Below are 27,075 nucleotides of genomic sequence, written 5' to 3'. Positions count from 1 at the left end.
GTTTGGAGGTCTTGAGGTTCTTAAGGTTCTTCTTTCGCTTGCAATCTGTGTTTGAGAAGGATTTTCTCTTCACCCGAGTTCTGCTCTTTTCCGCGGGTGCACCCCTTGGCGGCCTTGCGCTCACACCAAGGTTGCTTTTTCCCACCTCACGTCGAGTGGCCGGCCGCTAAGTGCACGGTCCGCTCTCAATGAGTGAAAAGAGGCACAAGGGGAGGCTAGACAAGCCCTTCTTTCTTGGGATTCCTGTCACTCTTCAAAAACACGATTAGGAATCGACACGCCCTAGCGAACTTGGGTTCCTGCGACCGCAACAAGCAAAGTTTTTTTTCTTGTGATTCTAGTGGTTCTTTCCTTGAGTGATACAAAACACTGTCAAAGCTCTGATACCAATGTTAGGTGCAACGGAATGAATGTTTGAGCTTTGCTCAAGATAAGTGCTCCGAACTGTGCTCAAGGGTTCCTTTTACTTACGGAAGGGAGAGCCTTCCGTTCCTTTAGTGAGAGAGTGCAATTGACACAAACAAAGTGAATGGACATTGTGAATGGAGGTGCATGAGACTGAGAGATAGAGAGAGAAGAGAATACTACACCAGGGATGTAAAACCCTCCTCCGAAGGCCCCACTCTCCAGTCACTCTGTCCCCTACTTGGGACTAGTAAGAGGCGTGACGATGAAATGCAATCTCATGTCATCGCTCTTTGATGGCTATCGGCTCCTGTCTGGCTTGTTGCATTTGTCCTTCCATCCAAGGGCTATCAGGGTATCTCTCCTACATCCTCTATAGAGATGCTATCCCTCGTCTGCATAAAGTCGAGCTGTTGCCTCTTGATGGAGAAATAGGCTGAGCTCTCTAATGCCTGTGGCTTTCAGCTGCGCAGGGTCACCCAAGACCTCCATGCTCCGTGACCAAATCAACTCAATCTGTGCTCTCAACTTTCTATCCAAAAGCACTCTCTCTGGGATCTTGAGCATGGAGCTAGTGCTCCTCGGTCTGCCATCAGTGCCAAGTTCACTGGTGCATGATCAGAGAATGTGGTCTCTGCAAGGATACCCATTGAACCTCCCATGTAACAAACTGTTGACGTGTCAAACCCTAAAGAATGGAAACCCCAATTTCTGCCAGAAACCCTAACTGCTGAAACCCTAATTCTGAAAACCCTAACCCTAAAACCTGCAAACCCTAATTCTGAAAACCCTAACCCTAAAAACTGCAAACCCTAATTCTGGAAACCCTAATCCTAAGGACAGCGTGGCAGATTTTCGAAAATTGCGCTGGCGTGATGACGTGGCAGGCTGTACGGATTTCCGTATTTTGCGTTGGCTGATAATGTGGCAGGTTGTACGGATTTCTGTGATTTACGCTGGCAGCTTTTTGGCTTTGCTTTTGGACCAGAAGCTTTTAAGTTTGAAGGCTTTTTACTGTAAACTGCTTTTTAGGCCAAGGGCCTTCAAATATGAGGTTAGGGCTCATTCTCTGGCATGCTTCAGTACGAAGGTGCAGAGTCTCGAGTACCGGCTTGTACTGTGTTGATGCAATATAAAGAAATACCGAAAGGGACGCAAAGGTTTGGGGCCAATACTCTCTGGGGTGGAATTACGCCACTCCGTGTCACGTGTCGTCTCTCTCTATTTCAGTTTAGTTGCTATTTAAGTGCTAAAAGTTTGTTCAGTCTGCTCTTTTATATTGGCACGTGGTGTCCGCCTTGTGACAGTGGTATCAGAGCATCAGGCGTGTGCTTTTCTGAAAGCATACCGGTCCTACCAAAGAGCAGACATTTGAGGTATCTTCGCCCTCCAACCCGGACTCACTAGCCACTCCCACCCTTACTTCATCGCGCATCGGGCGCGCTCCCGTGTTCACCGCAGTGTCTTACAGGGCATAAGCCAATTAAGAACCCAATACTTGGAATTCATGGATTCAATAGAATATTTGTAGTTCTTGCTCAACGAACTCCAGGACATTCTTTCGCGGCATCCTCAGTAGAATCTTCCGATGCTGCAAAGTTTTCAACAATTTTTAAACTACATGTTACCCCCTCTGATGCCCCAGGTGGTACCTCCTCCTCCGGCACCAGAAAGTACGAGAGCTTCCAACCGGCAACCTTCTCAGCCATCGGTTCCAATCGAGGGAGTCTTCAAGAATATGGTGCAACCATTTGACCCTGATCCAGTGCAACCGCCTTTGCCACCGCCATTGCCCCCACCTCCACCACCACCGCCACCGCCACCAGGGTACAATGGTTGGAGCCCATATGGATACCCTTATTATCCATACCCGAGATATGCGCCAAACCAACCCAAAGATTTCAAAGATGGTGGCACGACAGTCAAATTTTTCACTTTTTCCGGGGTGAAAGATCGCAAGAAAGCATTGCAGTTCCTACAGCAATTCGACAACATCTATGCTTTAGGGAACTATACAGAAGAATCCAAGATTTCTCGAGCAGCGGGATTTCTTAAAGATAATGCTATGCAATGGTGGAGTTCAATCGCGACACAACCGCATGCTCCAAGGACCTGGCAAGCTTTCAAGACAGTTTTTGCACGTAGTTACATGACTTCTATGTTTGAAGTGCGGATTTTGGCAGAATGGGGCAACTTGAAAATGCTTGCCATTGAAACCATGGACGAATATAACCAAAGGTTTCTCGACGTGTACCTCCCGGTGTCCTTCTTTAGATTTGTTCCCTTGGAGGCCCAATACGAGCGATACACCATTGGACTACCATCACCATTGCAAGAATATTGTCTATCCAAGCAAGTCTCTACCATGCAAGAACTTATGGACCATGCCGCGGTCGGCTATAAACTGATGAAGGGAAAGCTAGAGTTTACCACAGAAGAATCTCCGGCCACTAACCACAACTATCGGCAACAACGAACAAATTCTCGAGAGTCTCGTGAAAGTCAATCACAAAGGCCTCGTTTGACACCTCAACAACGAGACACCTTACTACAAGAAGGCAGATGTTTTGGATGTTTTCAAATAGGACATAACTATTTTGGTTGTTCCCAACGCACTGACAGACCTGCGGAGCTGACTCCCGCGTCGACGGTCGACAGAAACTCAGGACCATCTCCAGCCAAACGAGCTAAACCGGCCATTGGATTAGTACCTGACATCTATGGCATACGCCTTGAAAGTACAAATGAATTGTGTCGAGCATATGGCAAAGTCAACGGTTTGAAAGCCCTAATTTTCTTTGACCCAGGAGCTACAAAGAACTTTATCCATCCACAATTCTTGAAGCAGATGGACTTTGATTATGATGCACAGGGTCGAGAAATTGAAGCTGAGCTAGCCATAGGGCAAACTCAGAAAGTAGTACCGCTCATTGGTGCTCTTCCAGTGACTATTCAAGATTATCATGGAAAAGCTGATTTCCACATCATGAAGTTGGGCAATTGTGACGTTCTATTAGGCATGCCTTGGCATGACAAGAATGATGCGACTCTCCAAGTCCGGAACCAAACCATCACTGTTATGCGGAAGGGCAAGCCAATCGTCCTCAAAGTTCGGTTGTTCGAACAAAACCTTGAATGAACTCTCTAGTTGTTCTATAGTTAGATACTTTTGAACTTTGTTTGAGAAAGTAGTGTTTGAAGCTTTGTTTGAAATTTGTTTGAAATGGATGGTATTTATTTTGAATCTGTCTTGGTGCGGATTTGAATTGTTTTACTCTGGTTTAATACTGGTTTCAATGATTGGTGATTTTACTCCCGGGTGGAGTAGTGAGAACAGATGTTTGAGAATGCTTGTTCATACTCATGGCCCGGACCCTTGTGGTTATTTGCGGGGGAAGTATTAATGATTGAAAATTGTTGTTTTTACTCATGGCCTGGACCTGCATGGTTATTTACTGGGGGAGTATTAAGAAGTCTGAGCAGTGGTTACTCTCAGCACCTCCAAACGACGCAGGCTGCGGTCTGGGGGGCGTTTGGTTGTAAAAGGCCTCTATGTCTCATGGCCCGGACCTTGTTAGGTTATGCGGGAGGAGTGATGAGGGAGTCGTTAAACAGCTCATGGCCCGGACCTGGATGGTTATTTGCGGGGGGAGTGTTCATCGGCGGCTTTATGTTTCTATGTCTTGTAACATGCATATGTGAGCATTTGTGTTGCATTGTGATGTGCCAACCACTGAATATTCCTAATTGGATAAGATTGTCTGGGTATGTAATTTTAGTGCATCAAGACACCCGTGGAAGATCAGTACGATCTGGGTGTGATGGCTAATTCTACGCCGGAATATCAAGAGTTCCGATCTGGACGAAAGGAGAAGCTAACTCCACCGAAAACTCCTTGATCAAAAGAGTAGAAAGGAGAAGCTGACTCCTTAATAAAAAGAGCAAACTGATTGTCCCTCGGAATGACTCTTGAAAATTTTTGAGCTAACTTGAGTTGTTTTGCAGATATGCTGTAATCGAGGACGATTACTCTCTTTCAAGAAGGGGAGATGTAACAAACTGCTGACGTGTCAAAGCCTAAAGAATGAAAACCCCAATTTCTACCAGAAACCCTAACTGCTGAAACCCTAATTCTGAAAACCCTAACCCTAAAACCTGCAAACCCTAATTCTGAAAACCCTAACCCTAAAACCTGCAACCCTAATTTTGGAAACCCTAACCCTAAGGACAGCGTGGCAGATTTCCAAAAATTGCGCTGGCGTGATGACGTGGCAGGCTGTACGGATTTTCGTATTTTGCGTTGGCTGATAACGTGGCAGGCTGTACGGATTTCCGTGATTTACGTTGGCAGCTTTTTGGCTTTGCTTTTGGACCAGAAGCTTTTAAGTTTGAAGGCTTTTTATTGTAAACTGCTTTTTAGGCCAAGGGCCTTTAAATATGAGGTTAGGGCTCATTCTCTGGCATGCTTCAGTACGAAGGTGCAGAGTCTCGAGTACCGGCTTGTACTGTGTTGATGCAACATAAAGAAATACCGAAAGGGGCGCCAAGGTTTGGGGCCAATACTCTCTGGGGTGGAATTACACCACTCCGTGTCGCGTGTCGTCTCTCTCTATTTCAGTTCAGTTGCTATTTAAGTGCTAAAAGTTTGTTCACTCTGCTCTTTTATATTGGCATGTGGTGTCCGCCTTGTGACATCCCACACCACATATGCTGTCACTAGCAAAAAAACGGTTAGTCCGTGAGTGGTTCACCCCTCCTATTGGCCTGTCAGATTTAGGGAAAGATAGGCTTTCCTGAGCTTGGGTAAAGCCCCCATGGTGCCGTACATCTGTGACCTCAAAGTCATATATAGCCTCTCCCAAACAACCAACTTGGCTCCATGCACTGCAATATGGCTGTCCCTATGTCACGTGACACATTCAACCCTATGTGTTCGTGGACAAGCTACATCACGACAAGGATTCAATCAGTCTGGTTAGTCTAGATTTAGAAGTGATCTGACACTTTTGTGAGTCTATTCGTAGACCATGCATGCCCAGTCACTTAGTGTAGATGCATATCCTCTGGTTGCACACAGCATGATAATAAGCATTCCCATCAGAATCCATCAGAATCCTTTAGGGGGATTTTCCAGTGCATTTAGCCTATTTTACCTATTTTTGACATTTTTCACTTATTATTTTTAAGTGACTTTTGTTGGAAAGTAGGTAGGGCAAATTGAGTAAGTTTGTATATAAGCAAACCTAGACTAGCACTAAATAGCAGAAGAGGCAACAGGAGCCAAGCTCAGCAGGCAACTTCTCCAACAAGACCTTGGCGGTTTTCCCCTCCAAGCAAGACTCAGCATTAGCGTTTTCTTCATCAGCATCCCCTAGCGTTTTCTCAACAAAGCATCATCGCCAAGCAAGTCCCAGCCCTTGCGTTTTCTTCATCAGCATCCCCTAGCGTTTTCTCAACAAAGCATCATCGCCAAGCAAGTCCCAGCCCTTGCGTTTTTGCAACAGGTAGCCACTGCCGGCAAAGCTGCAACACATCAGCGTTTTCAGCCTTGCCATCGCCATCCACAGCCCCATTCCCAGCGTTTTGATCCCAGCATACCTAGCGTTTTTGGAGATCCCTGACCTAGCGTTTTCAGCAGATGAACCCTCAGCCATGCAGCGTTTTTCAGCCATAAGGAACCTGCAGATTCAGCCCCTAAAGAGTATCAGATTCAACCCCAAGACACCTCAGGTTTCAGCCTAAGACCTGCAGATTTTCAGCGACAAAGATCATCAGAAAACAGCCCCAAAATCAGCGTTTTTGCATTGTAGTAGATTTCAGCCCATAGCATTTTTGGACAACAGATAAAAGATTGCAGATTTCAGCCCTTAGGTTGGTGTCGTCATCCCTATCGTCATCGCCGACATAGCTTAGACTTCATAGTAACAGGGAATGGCCGTTTTCAGGTCTCCGTTCCCCGTTCCCAATCCAAGTTCCCGTTCTGAATCCCCGTTCCGTGTTTCAAACGTGAGTACCCGTAACAGGGAATGGCATTTTGTTCCGCGTTCTCGTTCCGTTTTCCCGTTCCTGGTAACTATGTTAGACTTGCATCAGTCACATGCATTCAGTTTGTACCAGTTTGTGCAATCATAAGTAGACCACTCTCGCCGACGAGAGTGGGGCCTTCGGAGGAGGGTTTTTATCTCTCTTCTCTCTCTATCTCTCAGTCTCATACACTTGCGCGCACAGTGTCCACTCACTTTGTTCGTGATCATTGCACTCTCTCATAAAAGGCGGAAGGCTCTCCCTTCCATTAGACCAAAAGGAACCTTGAGCACAGTTCGGAGCACTCATCTTGAGCCAAGCGCAAACATTTATTCCGTTGCACCTAACACCCTACCCAATCCAAGGGGTTCTCAAGCATATTGAAGTCACCCCCAATGCACCACTGCTCTACCTGTGGCAATGCATCAACCAAATCGGACCAAAACTCTACCCGAGCATATGCATGATTGGGTGCATATAGGTCTAAAAAACCTACAATCCAGTGCATTGTAATCCATTGGGCCCTACCTGACACAATGACCCCTCTGTCCACAATGGCTTGCTACCAAGAGTCCGCAATAGTCTTACATACACCTCCTTGAATGCCTCCAAGTCCAAAAGCAGTGGACCAAAATGTCTTATATCTATCTCGCAAAGTGTATCCACAACGCCGAATGCGGCTCTCACATAGATGATGCAAATCATCTATGCTCTTGCATTATAAGTATACCAGTAGGCCCTCCCACAAGGTATGTGTCACGTGCACATCTAACCCTATGTGCATGTGGACAAGCTACTTCAGGTCCAGGGTTCAGGTCAGCTTTGGAAGTGTTTTGGCACCTTGTGAGCCTGTGCGCAGGCCGTGCATGTCCAGGCACTTAGAGTAACTGTATATCCTCTGGTTGCGCACAACATGATCATCAACATGACAGTTAGTACCCATTAGGAGCATTTGACAGTGCACAGAAACTATTTTCCTTATTTATCCATTTTTCACTTATTATTTAATAAGTGACTTTGTTAGGAAACTGGGTAGGGCAAATTTGCTAAGTTGGTATAAATAAAACCTAGATCTAGCACTTTCTGGCAGAAGAGGCAGCAGAAGTTCCAGCAACTTGCAGTGCACCTTCTCAACAAGACCAGCAGGAGGACTAGCATTTTCCAGCCAACAAGAAGCAGAAGCGTTTTGGTTGCAGATCAGCCGAGCGTTTCTAATGTTTTCAGCAGATAGTAGATCAGTTTTGGCGTTTTGGCCACACATCCACTAGCGTTTTCAGTTGCAGCACTTGACCTAGCGTTTTGCAGATTTCCGGGGTCAGATCAACCCCTAGCATCAGCGTTTTCAGTTTTCAGCACTTAGACACCGCAGAATCAACCCCTAGCCTCGCAGATCTCACCTACCCGCAATAGATCCTCGCCGCACCGTCAGATCAGCCAGTGTTTTCAGATTCAGGCTGCTGCCTGTAGATTTCAGCATCTGCGTTTTCAGTGCATCGTCGCCGCGTCGTCCCCATCCCCGTCCTCGCCGACACAGTGTCAGAATTCAGCAGTTAGCAGATTTTTAGATTTCAGCCCGTCCTCATCGTCGTCATCATTGTTGTCGGCAAGTCCATTGCATCTAGACCATTGTACCAGATTTGTGCAATCAATAGCATAGATCTCTCTCGCCATAGAGAGGCGGGACCCTTGGAGGAGGGTTTGAGAACAGTCTGGTGTCGTATTCTTCTCTCTCTCTCTCTCTCTCTCTCTCTCTCTCTCTCTCTCTCAGTCTCAACACCTTCATTCACAGTGTCATTCACTTTGTTTGTGATCATTGCACTCTCTCACTAAAAGGAACGGAAGGCTCCTCCTTCCGTAAGTAAAAGGAACCCTTGAGCACAGTTCGGAGCACTCATCTTGAGCAAAGTTCAACATTCACTTCCGTTGCACCTTACATTGGTACCAGAGCTTTGGCAGTGTTCTGTATCACTCGAGGAAAGAACCACAATAATTTCTTTTGCTTGTTGCGGTCGCACGTAACCCAAGTCCACTTGGGCGTGTCGATTCCTAATCGTGTTTTTGAAGAGTGACAGACCACCATTGGATGGTATCTTGTCAGTAGGTAGAGTAATCCAAGATGAGGGGAAAGCTAGACTCAACAGTCTCGCAGTGAAGGGCCTCTGAGAAGAGGTGTGGTCAGACCAAGATGTCTGCACCATAATCATCCTGTATGAGTGGGGAAGCCAAACGGAGCAGTCTGCGCTTTGAAGATCCTCTGAGCAAAGGAACAGCCAAACCAATTTGTCTGCGCCGTCTTGCATGTCTCTCCTGCCTCCAATCCTCCAGTGTCAACCAAAACAGAATCTGCGCCAACACCACCACCAAACCGCATCTCGGTGTGGCTCACAATGTGAATGAGCTGGGAGTGGCCTACTGCTAGGTTGAGGGATAATTCTGCGGTAAGGTTACCGAGGGTGAGTGTAAGAAACTCTGAAGGTAGCAATCCAAATGATCAAGAGTGTAGAAGAGCAGATGCACTACCATCCAAGCCAAGCTCCGGGTGACTTCGGATGTAGTCGCGTAATGATGCCTCATGTCCCGCATCTTGCGGGTAAACTCTCAAAGAGAGTTTAAAGAATTGAAGTCCTTATCCAGTCTGTAGATCCAAGTAATGAACTTATCCAAGAAGAGATCTAAGATCCTTTCCCTAAGTCCATGTAGATGCTCCTATATAAGCAAGTGATCTGACGTGTCGAGGTCAAGTGGTAAGTGTCTGTCCACCCAAGATGGTGGTGTCTTCTCTGGTAATGTCGGAATCCCATATTGCATGAGCATGGCCATATCTCATGTGAACTCCTCTGATGAGTGCATAGGTGTGTCCATAGCAAACTAAAAGTCGCCACCCCTGTAGAGTGCGCAACCGCCAAATGATGGTTGGAATGAATGGATCTCCCAAGGATCGTACGTCCGTATATGATCAAGCCGATGTTGAAGATACCGTGTATTGTAGCAGTCACTGAGAGACCGCATGGACCACCCCCGGATAGTGTCCTAGCAGGAGGTAACTTCATCCTTTGTAAAAAAACATAAGCCATGTGGCTGCTGTTCACTAAAAAAACGCAACTGCAAGGTGATGAAAACGCTGCTGTCCAGCGATTTTCAGCGTGCTTGTACGCTCCCGCAAGGTCCGGAGCGGTGCAGAGGGTGGGGAATCAAAGTCACAACCCCTCGTGGGCTGAAAACAGAGAAAACGCAACTGTGAGGTGATGAAAACGCTGCTGTCCAGCTATTTTCAGCGTGCTCAGCTCCCGCAGGATCCGGAGCGGTGCAGAGGGTGTAGGGAGGGTGGGGAATCAAAGTCACAACCCTTGGTGGGCTGAAAACAGAGAAAAAACAGCAGGTGTATGGCTGAAATCTGTAGATCTGCAGAGGAATTTGACCGGCAATGCACTGGATGCAAGGCCGTGTGTCGTAGGCAAGATCCAGGTGGGCAAAGATGAGTGCTGCCCCCTCTGCTGCAAAAAAACGCTGTTGCACCCAAAAATGCTGATGGGTTGGGTGGTTTTCCGCGACAAAAAAGCCCAAAAAGTGGGGCGCTTGCTGCCAAAAGCAAAAACGCTGGCCTGATATGCAAAAACGCAGTTGAAGGGAGGGGGGCCCTCCGCGATGAAAAACTCCAAATTTCGCCGCTTGCCGGCTTTTTGCAAAACGCTAGCAGATTTGGCTCCAATTGCAGAAACGCTTGCAGATCTAACCTTGGGAGGGGTACTTGATGCAGGGATGCACCTTGGAACACGGCAGATCTTGAAGCTAATGATACCATGTGAGAGTGCGTTTGCGGAAGCGTGAGAGAGGAGAGAGAGAGACAGTAGACCACAAAGGCAAGATCTGGTGAAGAGGGGGCGATCAGCCCCCCATGACTATCAGAACAGAAGACCTCAATACAATCAGTATATGGAAGTGGGTACCCCCCTGGCCCCATAAATAGGTGCCCAAGGGAAGGTAGGTGTTGTTGGGTTAAAGGCCTAAATAACCCCTTTTTTGTACATTTTTATACTTTGTCCAAGTTCATATTGAACCGGGACACATTTTTTAAAGGTCACTTATAATAAAAGTGGGAAAACCCAAAACTCACTTATTGAGTTTTCCCCAAAAACGTGAGCTCTCTCTCTCTCTCCCTCATCGTTCTGCTAGCGCTTCCTCTCCTGTTGGCTTTCGCCACCCCTCTCTGCACACACACTGCACTTCCTCGCGTGCTCTTTCACTTGCACACACCGCCGCGCGCTCAACAACTGGTATCAAAGCCAGATTAGGGTTTCAGAAGCTTTGCGCAGGTGGCTGGACAGCAGGCGAAAGGCTTCTCTCGTGTCAAATTTCCGCTTTCATCGCAAAGCCCCTTGTTTCCGGTGTCACCTAGGGTGAATAGGGTTTCCAAAACAGCCTAAAACAGGCTGAAATTAGGTCAAAACAGGTAAAAACCAGAAAGTTACAGGTCAAAACAGCAAAACGCAGGTGTTCTAAATCGATTCCCGTGAATGCCCCTTGCTTTTCCCACTCAAAACAGGTCCATTTGATGCAAATTGATGCGCCAAAACAGTAAATTTGCAGAAAATTCAGAATTGGATTGTTTTTATGTACACAAATTGAGGTTTATGTACGCCTTTTGTGGGTTTATGCAAGTACGCATTGGGGATACTTGTTAATTGCTGAAATTTTCGGCACATTGTATGCAACGTGCTGCACATTGTGATCACTGGAAATTTTCAGATTTTGTGTAGACACTTTCTGCTACATTTTTATCCGTGCAAATGGCCTCTACTTCCTCGTCGTCTGATGCCAAGAGCTTGATGGAAATCAAGCGATTTGACGGTATAGGTTTCAACCTATGGCAAGACAGGATGCAGGGGATTTTGTTCCTCAAGGATTGTGAGGATGCCCTTTTGGCTGTAAAGCCTGAGGATATGCCGGATGAGGATTGGGCCAAGCTCAACAAGAGGGCAAAGGCCTACATCAAAATGGCTGTGACCGATGACATTCCGGTGGACATAAAGGGCTTGGAAAGTGCACATGCAATTTGGCATAAGTTGAAGGCCACTTATGAGAATGCCACCCCTGTGAATCAGGTGCATTTGATGCGCAAACTGGTGAACATGATGCTTGACGAAGCCAAGTCGGCTTCTGAGCACTTAAGTGCTTTCACCAGTGTTATGAGTCAGCTACAGGATACTGGGCTTCAACCTTTTGATGACAAGTTGAAAGCCATATTTTTGTTGATGACTTTACCAGACTCTTGGGAAACGCTTGTGGTTTTTTTGAATAATAGCCCCAACCTCACATATGATGGAGTGCGAGGCTCCATCTTAAATGAGGAAATTAGACGCAAGTCCAGTGGTGGGGAAGGTGGTAGTTCTGCTTACAATGCGAGAGGCAGAAGTCAGAAGCAAAATACAGGTACCAAGACTTAAAACAGGAGCAAAAGCAAGTCTAGGGATAAGGATGTGACTTGTTACCAGCGTGGCAGAAAAGGCCATAAGAAGCCAGATTGCAGGTATTTCAAGAAAGAGCAGGAAAGAAAGAAGGAATCACAGGAGAAGAAGAAGAAGACAGAGGATAAGAAAGGGGAAAAATGAGCAGGTACCTTCTCCAAGGATTCGGAGATTGTCAATGTATCCTCTAGTGTGGTTATCACAGAGTTATCCGACAGTGAGGAGATCTTGGTTGTAGCTTCATGCCCCTCAGATTGTTGTAGCAAATGCAGAAGACATGCTTATCTCACGTAGAGATGTCATTGATGCATTGCTAAGTTCAAATGATGGCCTTACACAGTCTTGGATAGTAGACTCTCGGGTGCCTCATTTCATGTGACTCCATCTGTGGAGTGTTTTGCTTCTTATCATGCAGGCAAGTATGGCAAGGTTTACCTTGGGGATAACCATGCTTGTGACATTGAAGGAATGGGCACTGTGCGCTTGGCATTAAACAATGGCCAAGAGTTTAAGCGTAAAGATGTAAGGTATGTACCGGGCATCAAGAAGAGTCTATTGTCTGTTGGCCAGATGGATGCACAGGGTTATACAACCATTTTTGCTGGGGGTTCATGGAAGTTGCTTAAGGGATCAATGCTCATTGTCAAGGGATGCAAGAGTGGTACATTGTACTATTAACATGGCAAAGCTTTGCCTGGCAAGTTTCTTGCACTGGCCGAAGTTGCTTCTCATTTGGAGTTGTGGCACAAAAGACTTGGCCATATGAGCCAGAAGGGACTTGATGTGCTCTCCTCTTTGAAGAGGGTTGATGTAAAGGGCACCAAGTTAGATTTTTGTAATGACTGTTTGTATGGTAAACAAAAGAAGTCTTCTTATTATTCTGGTGTCTCGCGCAAAGCTAATGCTCTTGATTTAATTCACTCCGATGTATGTTCAATGCCTGTTAAGTCTTTTGGTGGTGCATCATACTTTGTTACATTCATTGATGATTGCACTAGGAAAGGTTGGGCATATTTGTTAAAGAATAAGAGTGACATTTAATGCACTTAAGAGGTTTCATGCTTTTGTGACCACGCAAAAGGGTAGTAAGCTTAAATGTCTAAGATCTGACAATGGGAGGGAGTACACGTTTGCTGAATTTCAGCGTTATTGGGAAGAATATGGGATTAAAAGGGAGTTGACAGCCCCTTATAATCCATCTTCTAATGGTGTGGCTGAGAGGTATAACCGTACTTTATGTGAGAGAGTGCGTTGCATGTTGTCCACGGCTAATCTCCCTCATGGGTTTTGGGGAGAGGCTTTGAAAACTGCAGTTCATGTATGCAATCGCTCTCCTAACAGTACGCTGAAAAATGACATTCCAGAGGAGGTTTGGTCTGGCAAACCTGCCTCTTATGATCATTTGAGAGTGTTTGGCTGCGAGGCTTTTGTCCATGTTCGTAATGACTTGAGGACAAAGCTAGATGCCAAGTCCATCCAAGGACTCTTCCTAGGTTATGGGGAAGAGGGTGAAATGGGCTACAGGATATGGTTGCCTCAGTTTAAGAGGGTAGTACGTAGCCGAGATGTAGTGTTCAAAGAGGCTAAATTGCTAAAAAATGCTACATCTTCTGAAATTGACAAGAAATCGGTCAAATTTCAGTCTCTCTTGCCACCTATTGATGTTGAAAAAGAGCCTCAGATGCATTACCGCAAGCTGAAATTGATAATCAGCTAGTTAACCTTGAGCCAGAAGAGGTAGGACATGATTTAGATGCTCCAAATGAGGATGGACAGCCACCTGTCATGAGCATGCTGAAAATGATTTTCAGCAGCATGAGCATGCTGAAAATGAATTGCCTCCTGATGTAGAACCTGTGCCTGAGAATGTAGATCATTGGGTACGCAGGTCTACTCGTGTCAGAAGGTTGATACAGCGCTTTGACCCCTCTTTGCATCATGTTATGTTGACAGATGAGGGAGAGCCTCTTACATATAAAGAGGCAAAATCATGTGAGTTAAGCAGTAAGTGGGAGCTTGCGATGCAAGAGGAAATCAAATCTTTGCATGCAAACAATACTTGGGATCTTGTGCCATTGCCTAAAGGAAGAAAGGCTCTTCCTAACAAATGGGTTTACAAGGTCAAATGTGTTGATGGAAAGCCCAAGTATAAAGCAAGGTTAGTTGCCAAATGGTATGCACAGAAAGAGGGGATTGACTTTCAAGAGATCTTTTCTCCTGTTGTAAAGCTTACGACATTGCGTGTCCTTTTTGCTCTCGTTGCAGTGCTTGACTTAGAATTGAATCAAATGGATGTAAAAACAGCTTTTCTTCATGGTGTCATTGATGAAGATATCTACATGAAGCAACCTGAGGGTTTTGTAGTTCCTGATAGAAAGGAACTTGTATGCAAACTAAGAAGGGCACTGTATGGTTTGAGGCAGTCATCACTTCAGTGGTACAAAAAGTTTGATACTTTTATGTTGTCTCAAGGCTTTAAACGCAGCCATTCAGACCATTGTTTGTATACAAAGAAGGATAATGATGGAAGTCCTATAATCCGTGTGCTATATGTAGATGATATGTTGATTGCTGGGAAGCATAAGTCTACCATTGATGCTCTTAAACGTCAACTGAATTCAGCTTTTGCAATGAAAGTTTTGTAGTTCCTGATAGAAAGGAACTTGTATGGTTTGAGGCAGTCATCACTTCAGTGGTACAAAAAGTTTGATACTTTTATGTTGTCTCAAGGCTTTAAACGCAGCCATTCAGACCATTGTTTGTATACAAAGAAGGATAATGATGGAAGTCCTATAATCCGTGTGCTATATGTAGATGATATGTTGATTGCTGGGAAGCATAAGTCTACCATTGATGCTCTTAAACGTCAGCTGAATTCAGCTTTTGCAATGAAGGATTTAGGTGATGCTCAACACATCTTGGGCATGAGAATCAAGAGAGATAGAAAGCTGAAATTGCTCTTCTTATCTCAAGAAAAGTACATTGCTAAAGTACTTGACAGGTTTAACATGGCTGAAGCTAAGTCACTTGGAGTACCTTTACCTCGACACACAAAACTTAACAAAGCTGATTGCCCAAAGGATGACGTGGCAGTGAATGCTATGAAGGGAATTCCTTATGCATCAGCTTGTGGTTCTCTTATGTATGCTATGGTTGCCACTCGTCCTGACATTGCCCATGCGGTGGGAGTTGTTAGTAGATACATGTCCAATCCCGGCAAAGCACATTAGGAAGCTGTGAAATGCATTCTGAGATACTTGTCAGGTACACAAGCTAGGTGTATATGTTATGGCAAAAGTGACATGAAGTTGCAGGGCTATTGTGATGCAGATATGGCAGGTGACTTGGATACCAGGAAGTCCACTAGTGGCTATGTGTTTGCTATTGCTGGTGGTGTCGTCTCTTGGTGTTCACGACTGCAGAAAATTGTGGCATTGAGTACTACTGAGGCTGAATATATTTCAGCCACTGAGGCTTCTAAAGAGGCCATATGGCTGGGCAGACTTGTCAAAGAGCTTGGTATGCCTGCTAGTACTCCTGTCTTGGGATGTGATAGCCAAAGTGCTGTCTATTTGGCCAAGAATGCTATGTTTCATGCACGGACAAAGCACATTGATGTGCGATACCACTTCATACGACAGGTATTGGAGGATGGTCTAGTCACCTTGACTAAGATTCCAACACAGGATAACCCTGTAGATGTTCTCACCAAGAGTCTTGCTAAGGTTCAACATGAGCATTGCATACAGCTCGTGGGAGTTGGTTAACTTAAAGGCGTCATTTATGCCTTTAAGTGGGAGGTTGTTGGGTTAAAGGCCTAAATAACCCCTTTTTTGTACATTTTTATACTTTGTCCAGGTTCACCCTAAACCTGGACACATTTTTTAAAGGTCACTTATAATAAAAGTGGGAAAACCACTTATCGAGTTTTCCCCAAAAACGTGAGCTCTCTCTCTCTCTCTCTCTCTCTCTCTCTCTCTCTCTCTCTCCCCCATCGTTCTGCTAGCGCTTCCTCTCCTGTTGGCTTTCGCCACCCCTCTCTGCACACACACCGCACTTTCTCGCGTGCTCTTTCACTTGCACAAACCGTCGGGCGCTCAACAGGTGTCACAACCTGATGATGTGGCAGTGCTCGGACACATACACAACACGGACGTGATGACGTGGTTGTCAGTACGGATTCCCGCAATGTACAATGACTGGCTGACGTGGCAGCTGTATGGAATCCCGTAATTTACACTGGCCTGTTGACGTGGCAGAACGTACAGCTTTCCATGATTTACGTTGACTTGCTGACGTGGTAGAGCGTACGGATTTTCGTAGATTACGCTGACTGCTTTTTGTCGCCAAATTTTAGACCAGTTGTTTTTGGGGACAGTTTGCTTTTGATTTTAATGCTTTTGGGGCTCTACTTTTAGCAACCCTTGTAATGTTTTTAAGTGTGAGAGTGAGCAACGGAAAAAGTGTGAGCCACGCGTGCCGAAAACGTTGGAGGGAGAGAGAGAGAAAGAGAGAGAGAAAACACAAGTGCTCTGCAAATGATGCTCTCAATACACAATTTGAATGACTACAAGACCCTAACCATTCTATTTATAAAATCTTAGGTTGAGATAGGGCAAAAATGTGTAACTGGTGCAAAAAGACATAAAAGCTCAAACATGGCTAAAAATGTGCGCACCCAGATAGGCTTAGAAAATGACCGGCCGGACATGTGCTAAAGCCTAAAAGTGTCCACCCATGCAATCTACATGATGTGCGATGGGTGGCCAACCCGAGACAATCACTAGCCGTACAAAATGGCGAAGCAACGGTGGTGTAATTCACAATAAGGACCCAAGGGGGGCTCACTTTGCAGAGCGTTTGGACGCAGAGTCTGAGAGCGAGCACCCGCGGGTCGGTTGTACTTTGCTCAAAGATTAATATAAAAGAAATACCGAAAGGGGCGCCAGTCTTTGGGGCAAGTACCTCTTGGCCCGGAACTACGCCGTGCCGTATGGACTCCCATTTGATCTGTGAAGTATTTTTGAAGTGAATCTCTGTTGTGTCGTGGTAGAATCTTGACTTGGGGTGTCCAAGTTTGTTACAGTGGTATCAGAGCACGGCCGATTTCTCTTCTATCGGGAAATCCGATCTCTTTCTCACGACACTTATGGATTTTGAAAAGAATAATCCAACTTCTTCTGCAACTGCTGAGGTGGGAGGAGACAACGCAACAGATTTAAATGAATTAATAGAAGATGAGTACGGGCCACCTTGGCCTACACAATATGAACTCCAAGAGATGCAACGTCGACAACATGTTGACAAGTGCACAAAGCAGATGCTTCAATTTGCTAAAGATCCTTAGTTGCAAAATTTCTGTCTCAGCAATCCATCGTTGAAGTGCCCACTCAGTGGCAGAAAGCCATTGAACCACCAATCAAGAAATTTCCTTCTTCGAGGATGTTTACAGAACAAGAACATCAAGAGGTGGTTCAGACCCAGATCAGTCAGGTTTTGGACACGAAGAATCAATTGAAAAATTGGGAAGCGCAAGAAGGGGACTGACTACCTTGGTTACTTGGGCCGTTAATCTTCTTTTGCATCTGCAAGAATGCAGAAAAAACGTGTGTGTTTTGAAGGACTACCGAGTTCTTCTTCGTTTTCTTCTTTTGACAGTCCTTCTAGCTCTTCCGACTCGAGTGAGGAGGGCAGAAAGGGCAAAAAGCGAAGCAAAAAGAAAAGCTTCGGAAAGAACAAGAAAAAGGCAAAGAAACTCAGATTTCGACCATTTTCTGATAGCTCTACGGAGGAGTCATCCTCTGACAGTTCGGACTCCGATGACCACATGTTATATGCGAAGAAGAAGCACTTCTTTAGAGCCAACCAATACGACTTCCTCGAAGACAAGAGCAAGAAGACTAAGGAGTTCAAAGAAGGTGGACAATCGATAAAATTTGAATCCTTTTTTGGATTCCGAGATGCTCTAAGGGTAGATCAAGAGGGTTGTATCTTTTCTAAAAGGAAATGCTCAAACATGGTGGTCCACTCTTCTTCTGAGAAAAGAAGCTTGAGTCAAGTGGTTGAAATTCAAACGGCTCTTTATTTCTTCTTGGCTGACCTGGGAGTACGAACGAGATGTAAGAACCTCTTGGAACTATCTTCGGATGACCAAGGGAGATTCTTTGGACGCTTATTGCAAGAGGTTTTGGGACTCTTTTCTACCAACCTCTTCATTTAAGAAGTTCACATTTAAGGAACAGATTGAGCAGTTTTGCTGCGGACTCCATACAAAGATCCGAGATTAATGCTCCGAACAAAAGTCGAATTCTATCCAAGAATTAATGGGTCATGCGAAACGGGGTTTCTTGATACATTCGGGGAATTTGACTTACCTTACTGATGAGATCTTGACTCAGAGGACTAGACATGCCTCCAACGATGAAAGTAGAAAGAAAAAGAGTTCCCAAGAAAAGAAGGATACATGACCCTGACCGACTCTTCGAGAAAGGGCTAACTATTTCAAAGAGGGGAAGAGTTTTGGTTGTTGGGAACAAGGGCACATCTCTGCAAAGTGCCCCAAAAAGACACAGCATGGACAGACTGAAGACATGCTAGAGAGTTCTACAGTAGCCGAGGAACGTGGCACAAAAGGCAAGATGAAAGCAGGACTGGTACCAGATTGCATGGGTACTGACCCAAGCTAGATAGATGAAAGTACAGATTTTTGCCGAGCTTAGGGCAAAGTGAAGGATCAAGAAGCCCTTATATTTTTCGATGGAGGAGCCAAGGACAACTTCATTTCACTTGCATTGGCGGCGCGGCTTGAGATTACACCTAAGAGGATGGGACCACCAGCAGAAGTAGTTCTAGCGGTGCCCGCGTGGGATATAGCCATTATGCCTGTCATTGCAAACTTTGTTTGCATTGTCAGGGGTAGTTAGGGCACGAGGATTTTTACATCATGCGTTTGGAAGGATGTGACATCCTCCTAGGAGCCCTTGGTACCATAAGAACAACGTCGTGGTTGACTATTGAGCTTAGGAAGCAACCTTGACAAAAGAAAAGGGCAAAAAAATTGTACTTTGATGTAAAACTGAAGGGCGAGTCCGTCCCTATTGTATCGGCTTCGGCCATTTTCAAATTAATGAAATCCAGTCTTTTTGTTTTCTCGATCTATTTGAAAGAGTTGAATGATGAACACAAAATGAACATGTCTAAACTTGACAAAGAACGTTAAGATTTTCTCCACACACATGTTGATTGTTTCTCTGAAGGCCTGCCAGGCAAGTTATCCCCTTCTCGTCCCGAGGATCACTCTATTGATTTGATTCTTAGAAGCACACCACCGAACTAGCCACCTTACCGTGTTAGCCGAGCCTATAATGAAGAATCATGAACCAAGTAAAAGACCTTGAAAAGGGTCTTATCCAGCCGAGTACTTCACGCTACTGCTCTCCGGTGTTGTTGGTATTAAAGAAAAACGGATCTTGGAGAATGTGCATTGATTACGGAGCTCTCAAGAAAATCACTATCAAAAACAGATTTCCGATTCAAGGATCGATGATATTCTTGACTGACTTCAGGTATCCTCTTGTTTCAGCGTTATTGATTTGAAAAGCGAATATCATCATATCAAAATCGTTGTGGGAGACATCTACAAGACAGCTTTTTGGACAAGTTTCGGTTTGTATGAATTTTTGGTGATGCCTTTTGGTCTTACCAATGCTCCAGCAACATTCAACCGAATGATGGATAGGATTTTCCGAGAGTATCGATCTTTTGTCGGCACTTTCTTTGATGATATTATAGTCTTCTCCAAGGATGAAGCAGAACATCGACACCATTTGCTATAGGTCTTTCAGGCATTGCGTGATCACAGATTAGTTATGAATGCGAAAAAGAGTGAACCGGAGATACACTTTCTGGGACACATTGTCTTAGCGACAGGAGTACAGATGGACCCGGCCAAGATTGAGACTATAGGTGACTAGCCAGATTTGAAGAGTGTTAATGAAGTTAGAAGCTTCTTGGACTTGTGTTCTTATTACCGACGGTTCATTCGAAAGTTTGCAGAGGTAGCTTTCCCTTTGCACATATTGACTTAGAAAGGAGTCCATTTCTCGTGGGGACCGACAGAGATGACTGCCTTTGAGACACTTAAAGAAAAACTACTGCTCCCAGACTACGTCCACAAGCATCACAATATACTTTGAATGACTTTTGTAAGTCCGACAAAGTCAACATTGGTCCGATAGTCCTTAATGCAAGAAGGCCATGTGATTGCCTATGAAAGACGATTGTTTTCAGGGCCAGAATTGACAGCATAGATTTATGAGAAAGAGCTATTGACAACGATCCATGCTCTTACTCAGTGGCGACATTACCTACTTGGAGCCGATTTCACGGTCTTTACTGGTCAGTAGAGTTTACGCTACTTCTTGTCACAGAAGCAGCTTTCAGAAAAGCAAATGCGATGGGCTAACATCTCATCATAGCTTCACTTCCAGATTGTCCATGTTCAGGGACAAGAAAACTTGGTGGCAGATGCATTGTCTCGGAAGTCCCTAGTCTTGGCTATTTCCGCAACTCATCCTAGAAGCTTCGAGGATATGGTTGATCAATACGCCACAGACCGAGGTTTTTCCGATGTATTTACTCGAATACAGAATGGGGGGTAGTAGCGGGATATTCCATACGGGATGACTACTTGATGAAGAAAACAATGTTGTGCGTCACACAACCGTTGAGGGAAAAGGTTTTGATTGAGTGCCTTGTCCACCTTTTACGGGTCATCGCGGCATCGACACCACCTTGAGAGGTGTGGAGCGTTACTTCTTTTGGCCGAGACTCAAGAAGGATGTGGACGACTTTGTTTGCAGTTGTTTAGTAGCCAGAAGATCAAGTTTGACAAGTATAAGGCACAGGGATTACTATAGCCTTTACCCATTCCCACCCGCCCCGGGAAAGTATTGCAATGATTTCATTTTTGATCTCCCAAAGACATAGAGTGGGCATGATGGCATTTGGACTGTCATCGATAGATTTAGCAAGCAAGCTCACTTCATTCCAGTGAAGAAAACAATCAAGCCGGATCATTTAGCGAGACTATTCATTGCACATATTTTTCGACTACATGGCATGTCTGAGACAATAGTCTTCGACAGAGATCCTTGCTTCACGAGTTTGTTTTGGAGGGTTGTTTGGGAGAACATTGGCACATGGTTGCAATTCTCGTCATCATTCCAGCCGCAGATAGATGGGTAACCTGAGATTGCAAATTCAGTTGTTCTGGATTTATTGAAGTCTTACATCTCTAATCAGAAGACGCAATGGAAAAATATTTGCCTTTGGCGCCATTGAGATCATTGAAGGTGCTCCGAAGGTTCTACTCTTGCTTAGCACGAAAGGTAAGATTTTTGAAATTTACAAGTACACGAGGGACATGGACATTGCTTTTGCCAAGGTCTGGAGGCTTTGACGAAATCTTAGGAACGACATAAGAAGGCAACAGATCGACATCGACGAGATTTGTAATTAAAGAAAGATGATTGGATACTCTTACGTTTTGAGAAGGCACGCCTAAGAAAACGAAAAGGAAAGGAGCAGCTTTTTCCAAAGCTTAGCATGAGATATTATGGCCTTTCCAGATAAAAGAAAAGATAAATGATGTCTCCTTCCGACTCAAGCTGCTCGATACTTGGAAGATTCACAATACATACCATGTGAGTCTATTGAAGCCTTTTAAAGGTGATGTGCTTGTTGATGGGGAGCTTGATGAGCAACCCGAAGTGGAGGAAAGCGAGGTGATACTCGTTCTAGAACAGATGTTGGCACACAAGGAAAGAAAGATAAAGGGTAAATAATTAGGCGGTTCTTGGTTAAATTCAATAACTATCCTGCATTGGATGCGAAGTGGATGGAGGAGGAGGACCTAGCAGGTACTCAGATTTTGGAACTTTACCTTGAAGCATTTGGTTTAGCATAGTCTACTCTGATAGAACCCCGAATTCAGCGAGGGTGAATTTAGTGCAGCGGGTTTGCATAAGAGGGGAGTTACTCCGCTCCTTTGTCAACAGATTACCCCGCTTTTTGAATAAGGTCATTGATGTCCCCTTTGGGTTTCAGGGATATTAATGGGTTGACGAGTATTCTGGTGTATGACTTTATGACAGGAATTCCCAAAAATGAATATGATTGATTTGTACTCTCTCATTTGACTTGTTTCAGTGCTAGAACTGAAAGACGAAATAACTGCAGCATTTCGGTCTCATAAATCTCTATAGACATGATCGCAATAAGGATTACTTGATTGAGCATCAGTAAGGTCCGAAATGGATCTAGATGCGATTACTAAATACGCTGCTGATGGTCATGGTTTGGCATTTGGAATGAATTTTCATGTGATGTCTTGAGATGTCGAGTGATGTCCTGTGATGTGACTGTCGTTTTGTTGAAGTGCTAGATGTGTCGTGTCTAGTGCGTCGGTACTAACAATCAATGTCTACTAAGACAGTTTATGGCCTCTGCCTGTTTTGCAGGCGTAATCGAGGGCGATTACAATTCTTTCAAGAGGGGGGTATGTCACAAACTGATGACGTGGCAGTGCCCGGACACACACACACACACACAACACATACGTGATGACATGGTTGTCAGTACGGATTCCCGCAATGTACGCTGACTTGCCGACGTGGCAACTCTACAGAATCCCGTAATTCACGCTAGCCTGCTGACGTGGCAGAACGTATGGATTTTCTATATTTATGCTGACTTGCTAACGTGGTAGAGCGTACGGTTTTTTGTAGATTACACTGACTGCTTTTTGTTGGCATTTTTTAGACGAGTTGTTTTTGGGGACAATTTGCTTTTGATTTTAATGCTTTTGGGGCTCTTCTTTTAGCAACCCTTGTTATGTTTATAAGGACCCAAGGGGGGCTCACTTTGTAGAGCATATGGATGCAGAGTCTGAGAGCGAGCATCCGCGTGTCGGTTGTACTTTGCTCAATGATTAATATAAAAGAAATACCGGAAGGGCCAGTCTTTGGGGCCAGTACCTCTTGGCACGGAACTACGCCGGGCGTGTCGACTCTCTTTTGATTTGTGAAGTATTTTTGAAGCGAATCTCTGTTGTGTCGCGGTAGAATCTTAACTCGGGGAGTCCAAGTTTGTTACAGTAGGGCAATGCGTGGAAAAATCCCCCACGACCCAACAAGAAATAAATGGTATATGGAAATATATGAGGACGCCCGAACAAGGTGGGCGACCGGACAATGCAGCCTACATGCATATGCAAAGGGTGGCCAGCTCGGAGGCACACTAGCCGTACATGTATGCCCTAGACCTGTGAAGCAACAGAGTGGTGTAAATCGAACACAAACCCCATGATCATGAAAAGTGGCTAAAATGCTAATAAATGTGGACTCACTAAAAGTGACCTGCAACACACACATAGTAGCAGAAGTGCAGATTGGAGACTCTGACCCCGGGAAACCCTAGGAACAATGGTTCTACCCCATGCCAGCCTGGCAACACGTGGAGTGCATCGCCGAGAAAAGGTACGTCTACCTCAGATTTGGCCGAGCACAACCACAAAACAGCCTCCCTAATCTGCTCTTGGGAGATACTAGAGTCACCATTGGATAGGAATCTGAACTCTAACAGTATTCTGAGTACTAACTTATGCTAGTTATATACTCACTTATAAGAGGTGCTTCACATGCAGGTAAATACCTAGGCTGGGATTTGATGCTTGACTATGGAAACACTCCCCAATGCCTACACCTAGCATACATTGGTTGGGCTCATGTGCATTCAGAGGGTATGTAACTAATCTAAGTGCCTGGACATGCACGTCCTACATAAATGCTTACAAGGGTGCCAGAACACTTCCTAAGCTATCCAAAACCATGAAGTAGGAGTTATCTTGTCCACATGCACATAGGGTTAGGTGTGCATGTGACATTGCAACTAATACCGCAAGATCAAGAGATCCTGCTCCCAAGCTCTGCAAGAGAAGAACAAGCTGCTAGACAAAGCCTCCAATAGACTGTCAATCTTGTGTGCTGTACGTGGAACCACGAGATCTAGAAGTAATCAATCCTAGAAATTGACTCCCAAGCTGGCTAGACATCTCTTCCCACAACTCTCCAACAATCTCTACCTGTGCAATTGGGTCACCCAAGATAAGTGAATGCGATAAAAATATACTTGTGGAACGTGGTTACTAACTTGAAGGATACTATTGGTATGTTTCATTTGAACCCGTGTTGGTGTTGAGTCTTGACCAAAGGGTAAGTGGTCTTGTTGGACCTCTTATTTAGAGTACGTGTCACCTGATGAATTGGAAACATAGACCTGAGTCGACTGCTGACTTGGGAGTTCGCGAGGCCGTTGAACAGGTCCCTTGGTCCATTGCTGGAAAAAATGTCGAGGACAACAATTCAATATATGGAGGAGAGTGTTATGTCCCTAGGCATCATGATGGGCATCTTAATAGTGTCTGGCCAGTGTGAACTAGCCTTGTGCGTGAACACATCCTTCATTGAAGGGAGGTTAAGTAGAGTAGGACCCTAGTCGTGATGGAGGAACCTCTGGAACACACTTCTTTGTGATGCAACTCTTGTACTGGTCATGGCATCATGGTACCCTTGGGCCAGTAGTACAAGGGCTCGGAAACTTCCTAACGGCTGAAATTTGCCACAGCTTTGTGCTTTGTGGACAGCAGAGGTGCCTTCTGCAGTTGTCTTTACAAGCACTTGGGCCCTTTTGCAACTGATGGAGAAAAGGGAACATGGCATGCATTTATAGCTCCTGGCAGCTGGAATCAGTAGGGTTGCTTTTTCCTGGCAACTGCAAGAATAGTAGAAGAATAGAGAGAAGGGGGTTGCTTTTCTAGAGAGAAAATCATTGGGCTTTTTCTTGTGCCAAAATTGGGAGAGGGCTGTTTTTGTTGGGGCGCCTATATTTGAGGCTGATCTGTTTTATCTGTTGGCTGCCACTTATTAACAAGAGGGCAGTTGACTTTTCAATGGCTTAACAAGACCTGCAAAACCTTATAAAATCTGATTTTTAAGTGAAATGCTCACACACACACACTCAATCCAGGTGTCCCCAGATGCTACCTCATGCATAAATGTAAAGCTGACATAGACTCTTTTCAATTTTGTGGAAAAGCATTTTTTTTTTTCCAGAAAACCACCGCTTTTTCTATGAACTTTTTGAGAACCCATCTTCATTCACTTGCTTGCCTCTTGTGCGCAACTCTAATTTAGTCCAGAATCTTCTTAGACGATTTTACATTCTTGTACCCATACTCCCGTCACCTACCTTGTGACGCACCAGAAGTGTTCATAACTTGGTCACTTTTTTACCAAACTTACAAGCAATTTCCTCAGCGATGCTCTATTTCACAGTGTCGCCCATCTGGTGATGCATCAGAAATCCCTTCTCGATACTCTCTATCATCCATTTGATGTGACTCTAAAGTACCTTTCTTAGGTGGCATAGCAGCGCTCTAATCATCTCTGGAATGACGCACTAGGAGTTCCCGTTCTAGGATGGTCCTAGGGATATTCCGTCTTTGATGATCGAGTCATCCTTTGATGACGCATCCAATATATGCTCTCTCATTAATTAATCTAGAATTATAGTTTTTTAAGCTATAGCTCATTTAGTAGTAACATCATGAGCTGCTGCAGCTTGAAAAAAATTGTATCTCGTGTGACTTGCTTGTGTTCTTCGTGTGCAAATGAAGCAGGTTGTAAGCTATTATATCTCTAATGCTAAGGAACTTCTCCTCTTGATAAATCAGATGTTTATTGTCCTATCAGCCCTTCAATTTACTCCCATTTATTGGTTAATTGTATGTGTGTAAATGTGACATGTATGTGTTTTGCACTTTTGTATGGATAGGTAAATGTTTCAAACAGTTATTGGTAGGTTGTTACATAATTAGTTTGTTTGCACCCTAGAATGTTGTAATTATAAATGGATAAATGACGTTCAATTATTTTGTTGAGCATCTAGGCTTGTTCTATAGGTTTAAGAATCCTGTTCATGCCTTTAGTTTGTTTGTTTGACCATATGGCTGATTGTCGGTCCCACATTTGGTCTCTTTGAGCATTTGCATAGTAAGCTTGGGCACATAGATTGAGTTAAGAGGTCTGATGAATGTTAAGAACTTCAGACCCTCTTGATGTCATTTTGGTGTGCCCAGTTTGGTCTGATCACAACGCTGTGTTTCACAAATATTTTTATGTGCTCGATAGCTCTTGCTATGCTGCATCATATCTCACGCTGACCACTAACATGTATCCCCATAAAGTTCTCCCAGACGAATGCATCCACTGCTTGTTATTGTTTTCATTTGACTTGTCCATTCCATTGGTTTTTCTTGTCATGAAGGCCTTTTGATTGTGGATATATTTTGTAGTAATGAAATCATTTCTTATCGAATATTGGAGTGTGCACGAGTCGTGTATGTGACGTAATTGTTGTTTTGTTGAAGCATCAGAAAATGGTTTGATCTCAAAGATCTGGTTCTGTTTTGGGTTGCTTTTAAGGTTTGTTCGCTTGAATAGACAATTTAATCTATAGACAATTTTGGAATAGGTATATAAGCTTACCCATTTTCACTGAAACTCTGCAGAAATAAATAAACTGCCACGTGCGAAGACCATGCCCTCTGGATCTCTGGAGGTTGTCAATGGGGAAGTGCGTCCAAGTAGACCCTTAACTTTTAAGAGGTCAAGTACAGACAAATCAAAAGCAGATGGACGTCCCCGCGCCTCTGGCCCTAAATTATCCAAGAAAAAGCAGGTACATTTCCAAATGTGATGGATTGGTTCAAGTGTTAGATAACTTTTGCTGCTCTATTTTCAAAGCCTAAAATATTTTAACTTACAAAATATTTTACTGTTCTTCAAATTCTTTTTGGCCTGCAATACTTGTCGATCTTCTTGACATTGTCATTTTCTTTGCTTCATGGCTTCCAAAACTTTATTAGTTACCATCTTTGTACTTGCTTGCTAGGGTAGTCTCCACAAAAATTTTGTAACACTGCTTTCACTCGAGTTTGGAGTCCGTTTTTGATTTCCTTCAAAGTTTATGTTTCATCTCTGATTTAACAATGTGTTACATGTAGACATCAAAGCCTGAAGGTCCTTAAACGTTTCAAGCCAATACCTGGATTGCAAACTCC

General features: G+C 44.5%; 1 protein-coding gene across 1 annotated transcript in view; it reads left to right on the top strand.

The window, feature by feature from the left end:
* The window catches only part of LOC147460543 (sterol 3-beta-glucosyltransferase UGT80A2-like), a 161,196-nt gene that overhangs the window by 32,974 nt on the left and 101,147 nt on the right, over positions 1-27,075 (top strand). The window contains exon 3 of the mRNA XM_086507928.1: positions 26,524-26,693. Within this exon, the coding sequence (XP_086364054.1) occupies positions 26,524-26,693 (170 nt within the window). The remainder of the gene's footprint in view (positions 1-26,523; positions 26,694-27,075) is intronic.

This window comes from Adiantum capillus-veneris, chromosome 3 (assembly GCF_014529385.1).
Source record: "Adiantum capillus-veneris isolate H3 chromosome 3, ASM1452938v2, whole genome shotgun sequence".
Taxonomy (NCBI): Eukaryota; Viridiplantae; Streptophyta; class Polypodiopsida; order Polypodiales; family Pteridaceae; genus Adiantum; species Adiantum capillus-veneris.
Note: the sequence above shows the minus strand (reverse complement) of the source record. Positions and strands in the feature narration are given on the sequence as shown.